The following is a 7716-nucleotide window of genomic DNA, read 5'->3' on the forward strand; positions in this document are numbered from 1 at the left end:
TGGAAGCCCAAAGCACTCACACCTCCAGTCTCCGCTCTAAAGCAGAGATACTCATTCTTCCCACTGCATACCCCAGAGCATCATCAGACACCTGTCCGCTCCTCACCGTGAACCACACTCTCAGATGAGGCTTCAAAGCTTGTCCTGGGAGCTCCGGTGCAGCCTAGATCTAAGACCCTCCACCCCAACCCCAAAGTGATTTTTATGAATTAAGCCAGGCACACTTCGGACACAACTTGCTTCTAGAAAATCCTTTCACTCCTAGGTCATAGAGAAAGTCAAGCATCCCTGTTTTCGCAAAGGGAACAGCAGAACGTAGTAGGAGGTGATTTGCTGTAACCCAAGTCTTACAGCTCATGTTTCTTGGAACCCGTGAGGAGGTGGCCTGCTGAAGTTTTATTATGTAAAATCCCATGCTATATTTAGAAAAGAAGTGTGATCACAGAGACAGTAACTACTCATCGTTTAAAGAGAAGGCTGTGGGTTTATTGTGGGCGCGGCACCAACTGGCGGTCTAAGCTCTTCTCAGCCTCTGATTCTCCCGAGGTGAATTGCCACCATCCCCTTACCTGTAAGACGGAGTAATTATGTGGACCTTTGTAATGGCTGAAACTTGCAGGTATTGTTCCAGGCGCACCCTCCAAGTATTAAATCGCTTATTTGTCACAACTATTAGCCCTGTTGTTCGGGGAAGGGACCCGAGGCACAGAATGGTTAGATAATTTGCTCCAGAGCACAACGACGACGTAGCAGAGCTAGGATTTGAGCCCTGGCAGTCTGGGCACCATCCAGACTCCTCACCGGGATGCTATGTTGTCTCCACAGAGGAGGAACGCAAACGCCTCAGGGGGCTGGGAGGAAAAGACTGGAATTCCATTTATATTTCTTCCTGAGTAAAATCCATGCATTAAATGACAGCCATCCCAGCTATATCCAGTCTTCCCTCAAGATTCACCTTATATTACAGAACTGACAGGAAATCAAGTCCGGGCCAGGAAGCAAGTAAGGGCACCTGCTTCTTTTTGTGATTGAGGTCGGCCAGTTCAGACCCCTGCACGGCAGGTGCCTCTGCCCCTTCTCCCGTTTCCTCGCTTCCGCCTTCCTCCAGTGAACAGATGGCAGCCCCAGCCCTGAAACCAGTGGGTGTGGGGGTGAGTCAGCCTCACAGCAGGGCCCCTGGCTTCCTTTTCCTGCCGTGGGGTCAACACCTCTTCCTCCCCGGGCTGCCATAGCTAGGCTTGCTCTCTGCCTTCCTTTTTAGACCCGAGGGAAGCATCTGAGAGCCCAGAGCTCAGAGAGAGGCAACAGCAAGTTGGGGGAAGAGGCTCCCAAGGTATCCCTCTGTCATCAGGTGGGGGCTCACCTTCCAACTCCCCATTCTTTCCACCCCCACCCTCCTGCCCCCTTCAACCCCGGTGTGCACTCGTATGTGAGAATGGTTTCATCTTTAATCTTTCAAACAGTATTTACATTTTTAAAGTATCTTTAAAAAAAAACAGTGTCTTCTGGAGATACTATGCCAATGATGAACTTTCAGCCATAAATAACATTTTTATTTATAGCAGGCTTTGCAGGGGCCCTTTAAATAACTCCTGGGGGCCAGGGGTGTGCTAGGCCTCCACATAAGCAGGGAATCAGCACACCCTGTTTCCATTCTTTATTATTGTTGTCCCTTTACACCACTAATAAAGGCACCAAAGTAATTTTTATTTCATATCCTGATTCCCTCATCCCTGACACCCCCACCTCCAGAATTTGAATCATATTGTTTATTTTCCTAGAACAAGTAATGCGTCAGTAGAGAAAATAAACAGGAGATGCTCCTAGGACAGTGGTCGGCAAACTCATTGGTCAACAGAGCCAAATATCAACAGTACAACAATTGAAATTTCTTTTGAGAGCCAAATTTTTTAAACGTAAACTTCTTCTAACGCCACTTCTTCAAAATAGACTCGCCCAGGCCTGGTATTTTGTGGAAGAGCCACACTCAAGGGGCCAAAGAGCCGCATGTGGCTCGCGAGCTGCAGTTTGCCGACCACGGTCCTAGGAGATAATAATCATTGCTGATGATCTGGCAGGGGCAAGAGGGGCTAGAAGGTGCCACCTTCTCTGACTGGGGGCTTTGATGACCTCTCACTGACCGTCCCACTGCAGGACAATGTTCTCTGCTGTGGGAGGGGTTCACCTGTGGGAAGCCAGAATGACGTGAAGGGTGACCTAATGGAAATAACTTTTTAAGTTGCATCTCCTGAAGAGAATAGGTTTTTCTCAGGGCAGTAATTTGATATCGCCTACATTTAACTTAGATAAACCTGACAGTACCGACCCCTGTGCCTTGCATTGTTTTGAAGTCAGGGTTAGAAGCCTCTGGGAACGCTCTTTCATCGGCCCCTTGGGAGGTCGAGATGATCTGGCGCTTTCTATTATCACTAACTGGAGCCCAGTGTAGCTGGCACTGGTTCTCAGAGAGGTTTCCAGTATTTTTATCGGCTCTTCGTGTCCTGGGACTGTTCCCAGAACTCAGTGCTTTTTAGTTGTAGACGTTTTATCAGTGGAATAAAGACCTCTAAAGGTCTCCTCCTGAAAGGGATGAAATGTTAGTTACTAGAGAAAAGGACAGGAACAATGTTGTTTTGCCTCAGCCCCTCCCCATCACAGTGTCTAATTATCATCTGTTCGCTTGGAGTAAATAAATCTCCATCAATGGGTGAGGGTAATGAGGGCATTCGTTTATACGCAAGCGAGGGATGAATGTCTTTCCCAGGGGATGCCTGAGACAACGGAGAGCCAGGTGGAAAATTAGTATTGATGTGAGTGAGATGTGGAAAGATTCAGCTCTGCGGGGGGGGGGGGGGGGGGGGGGGGGAAGCAGGCAAGGTGTTGAATGGTTTTTGTTGGACAACAACTGCTTTGCGAAATTATTACTAGTATATACATACGTGGTTTACAATACATATCTTTAGAAAATAGTCGGGCTTTTCTTGAACTTTGTCCCATCCCCTGATGTGAGGGTTCATCTGGTTAAGCATCTAGATGCCATCCCACCAATTCACCACTGTGGTCCTTGCCGGTTGTTTTCGGTAGCTGTGCATTAATATTCTGCCTCATGCATAGTGTAAAGATGTGGGTGGCTCTTCTGAATGAAGCCAGCTCACTCATTTTGTCCTAAATGAATCCTGATAAAAACGAGACTTTCCTCCTCCAAGCTTTAATTAGTCTTTAAGAACGCTGCCCTTTATTCAGCTCTGGCAACTGGAAATCCTATTGAATCAGACCCTGTAGCCTTGAAAACCCCCCATAGAGCTACCTCATTAATGAAGCCGGAGCCATGCTGCCCTCACATGGGTTTTTGGAATTAACTAAACACACACGGATTACAGAAGAAATTGGTGCCCACCTTTAGCAGTAGAACTTTGACTAAAGCCGCCAAAGTTACATGAGCTCTCCCTTCTCCTTAAGGTTCGTTATCCCCAGGTGTGAAATACGGCACCCAGACAGCAATCCCCAAGGAGAAGGCTTCCCTGCGGGTGGGTAGTCAGCTGTCCCAGGCTTTACAGGACTTTTCTCGTGGCCACCCCACAGTACCAAGGTGTATAAGACAACTGACCTTAACAGCTGTGTACAGCATTTCAGTGTGTGAACTCTGTTGTACCGTTAGTGGGGGGAGGGAGGGGCGTTGCAGGTATGGTCCCGTGCTGGGCAGCCAGCCTAGCAGTGGTGCAGAGCCCTAACGTGTCCTGTGGCCTCACTCCCTTCTCTCTCCATGGGCCTTGATCCTTAGAAACACTCCTCCTCCTGTGGTTCTCACCCTTTCTTCTGATCTTGAGCTTATGCCACACGGCCTTGCAGTTCCCTCGATCTCTGCAGAGAGGACGTCTTCCCCAGCACGGCCCTAGAGCCTGCCTGTTTGTTCTGAGGTTAAATGTGCAGCTGGGCAGGCGTCCATCTCTGCTCAGTCAGAACCCCTGCTTTCTTTCTCACAACACTGTGCCATCAGCACAGTCCAGGTCTAGCACCCCATAGCTGTGCTCTTTCTGCTCCCGCTCTGTCCCCTCATCTGCTTACTCCTAGAATAGGTAAGTTCTAGAAATCCCAGAAGGGACAACAGCGACCCCCTGAGCTTACCTCTCTTACAGCTGAGCTGACCGGGTGCTCTGTTTTTAGAAACTTCCTCAAGTTCTCAGAGCTAATTGGTCACAATAGAGCTCCCTGTTGGCAGGACGCGGGACTGCAGGGCCCCCCGGTGGTCATCTACCTGTGCAGCTTGCCTGTTTACACCAGCGGGACATGAAAATATCCGCTTTCTAAATGTACACCATGATGTGTGAAAGGTGGGGAAGTGCCACGGAGAATAGAGTCTGCAGGTCCCGACTCCCCAGAGAGTCCTCTAACTCATCCTCTCCCAGGTCCATCAATACTTGCTGCTTCTATTTCTCACTAGTCCCTCTTCCAAGTTTTTGTTTTGTTTTGTTTTGTTTTGTTTTGTTTTGTTTTGTTTTGTTTTGTTTTTTAAGTCCTCACCCGAAGAAATGTTTTCATGATGCTACAAAGTTCTAACGAGGACAGGGTGAGGTACACTTTAGAGAAGAGAGGAAGGGAGGAAGAGAAACATCGATGCGAGAGAGAAACATCGATGGTTTCCTCCCATACGTGCCCCGACTAGATATTGAACCCGCAACCTAGTTATGTGCCCTGACCGGGAATTATGTGCCATAACCTCCTGGTTCATAGGTTGATGCTCAACCACTGAGCAACCCTGGCCAGGCAATCGTCCTTTCTCTTTGGACTACAAAGGCTATCTTTTAGAAGGGAATGGACATCATTTTTTTTTTTCAGTATGTGACAGATAATTTTTCACGTTTCACTCCTCCAGAAATGGTTTAAGCAGCGCCTGGCCCAGTGGCGGAAGTCGGAAGGCCTGCCCTCAGAAAGCAGATCCGTTACGGACTAAGGAGATGGTGGGCGTGGGCAGCTCGCCTCCATGAAGACCACCGGCTGTTTCTCTCCTGGGCTTAACCAAGCTGTTTTGGTTTGTCAGTGTCGTGTTGTATGTTCACTGTTAGCTGTCCTGCTATGTAACACAATGTTGTATTTTTTTAATGTACAGAACTAGAAAATACAATAACAATAGGAAGCTATGTGCGGCTTCTGGGTAAAGCAGCGGCTTGACGAGGCAGGCGATGTGGCTTGCCTTTCCCTTTGGGTCACGATGACAGAGGGTGTGAAAATCACCTAAGTTTGCTTTGGAGCATCACCCCCCAATAACAATTTACTTTCACCATCCATTTCAGCGCAGGCAAGGCCTCTGTTGAAAAGATAACGTGACCAAGAGGGAGAAACATTTCCTTCTGACTCTACTTCCCTGAGTTGTTTGCCTTGTGTTTCATTGAATACATTGAAGGTGTATGAGAATACAGAGGAATATTTGAGTCACTCAGATTTCAGTAAGTAGTTCCTTAGATCAAAGCTGCATTAACTTAGAAAGAACCTGGTTGGGCTAAAAGACAGAAACTGCACAAGTAACAAGACAGAAAAAGCAAGTAACTGAGAAAGAAATGCACTAAAGTCTTTGATTTACTTTATTTAAATGCTTTTGTTAAATTTATTTTGCTAGCCAAAATGAACTGCTTTTTGTCTCTAAAATGATATTCTAAATAAAACATTAACGTTTTGTTGAAAATGCACTGAGTCCTCTGAATTTTTTTTTTACTGAACAATAAGCGTTTCAAAGAAAAACAGAATGACTCCACCAGAAGAGCAGACTGACAAAAGAGCTGTCATTTCCCACATTCTTGCTACTCAGAGGGTGGTCCGGGACTGGCATCAGCTGCAAGCTTGTGAGAAATGCAGACTTTCAGGCTCCAATGCAGACCTACTGAATCAAAACCTGCATCTTTCACAAGGTCCCCACGGGGTGTACATGCACATGAAAGTTTGAGCAGCACTGTTCTAAAGGACTCTGCAGTCCATTTTCACCCATCCTGTATGATAAAAGCATAATATGCAAATTGTCCCCTCTACCGAGTGCATCTGGGAGTTCAACCAGGGGGGCGGGGCCAGCCAGGGGAAGGGAGGAAGGCCCGGCGGTGGCAGGCGGCCGCTAGGGACCCTACCAGTGCACGAATTTCATGCACTGGGCCTCTAGTTTTCTATAATAGCACATTAAACATTTTAACAGTCTATCAATTAAGGTTGTGTTTGACTGTATGGAACAGATATTTGATTACAGTGAATTAACCAAATAGACTTTTTGCCTATTTCTTTAAATGATTATTGTTTTTACATAAAACACCAGCAGATAGGTGGCTCCCTAATGTTGTCAAGGACCTACAGTCATTCTTGTCTTCCTACTTTGCTATCTTCAGCCTGTGGCTCTTGTGTTCATGGATGCAAGATGGACGGTTGGTCATTGAGTCTGCATGTCAAGGGGGAAAATAAAGGAAGAGAAAAAGAAAAAGGCCAATGCCAGCTAAGACTCTCCCCCTTAAAAAAGTTTTCCTGGGAGCCCTCCCCCACCACCCAGCGACTTCAACGTGCATATCATTGGCCAGACTTGGGTCACATGGCCATTTCTAATTCAAGTAAATGTGGTAAGGTGAGTATTTTATGTATTTATTTTTAATATCTTTTTATTGATTTCAGAGAGGAAAGGAGAGGGAGAGAGAGAAAAAAAAAACCATCAATGATGAGAGAGAATCATTGATCAGCTGCCTCCTGCACACCCCACACTGGGAATCAAGCCCGCAACCCAGGCATGTGCCCTTGACCGAAATTGAGCCTAGGACCCTTCAGTCCACAGGCTGACACTTTATCCACTGAGCTAAACCAACTAGGGTGGTAAAGTGAGTATTTTAAATTGGGAGTATTGCTGCCTTGAGCAAAATCAGGTGTTTTTTTGGTAGAAAAGAAGCAGGTAGAGTGGATATTGGAAAAGCTATACGAGTGTCTGCCAACCCAGCCTGGAATGACACTAAAGGACACTTCTGAACTCTTACCTACACAGTCTTTTCAGTTCTTTAAAATAAAAAGTCCAAAATAAGAAACACGAACAGTTACCCAGAATACAAATGTTTACAAGATCTCCTTAAACATCCTTGCTACGCTTCCTCTTCCTCTACCTTAAAACATTTCTTCTGTAAACAATACACAGTGAACTAGGATCTGAACAGACCGCCTCATCTGCCACCCTCCCTTGCACCATCAGTAGTGGTGGTCTGAGCACCTGTCAGCAGCCAGGGCTGGATACTGACATCACTTTCTGGACAGAAAGAAGAGAGAAGGTGGCAATGAGACAGGAATGTGTGCACATACCAGACACTGACTAACAGAGAGGGAGGAAGAACTGTGCTGCCACTGTGACTGTGGGCAAAGAGGACACAGAGCTCGGTGATCTGTCCATGTCAAGCAATGGGAGAGATGATAAACCAGGTCTAAGACCCTTGTCAGAAGTCTTTCTAGAATAACAGAGAGATAATTCAAGAACAATCCATCCAGGACCAACTGGGCAGAGAGTGCGCCTTTATCTTGGTGCTGGGAAGAACTGTTTATGACAGAAGGATCGCTTTCTGTGCTTATCATGCCAACAAGCCACGAATCCTCGGATGGCACATGCTGGGAGGAAATGACGATTCATGTCCATTCATTTATTCTAACAAGAGCCGAGTTTTTTATTCACTCATTTCTTGCATTTGATGACATCTTTAGCCCGAGAGTTTT

General features: G+C 46.6%; 1 protein-coding gene across 4 annotated transcripts in view; it reads left to right on the top strand.

Moving 5' to 3' along the window:
* The window catches only part of HOPX (HOP homeobox), a 29383-nt gene extending 23971 nt beyond the window's left edge, over positions 1-5412 (top strand). For all 4 annotated transcript variants that reach the window (XM_079774691.1, XM_079774690.1, XM_079774692.1 and 1 more), the window contains one exon: positions 4874-5412. In XM_079774691.1, coding sequence (XP_079630817.1) covers positions 4874-4951 — 78 coding nt within the window. In that variant the 3' untranslated portion in view covers positions 4952-5412. The remainder of the gene's footprint in view (positions 1-4873) is intronic.
* Positions 5413-7716: the final 2304 nt, after the last annotated feature.

This window comes from Cnephaeus nilssonii (genome assembly GCF_951640355.1).
Source record: "Cnephaeus nilssonii genome assembly, chromosome: 1".
NCBI lineage: Eukaryota > Metazoa > Chordata > Mammalia > Chiroptera > Vespertilionidae > Cnephaeus > Cnephaeus nilssonii.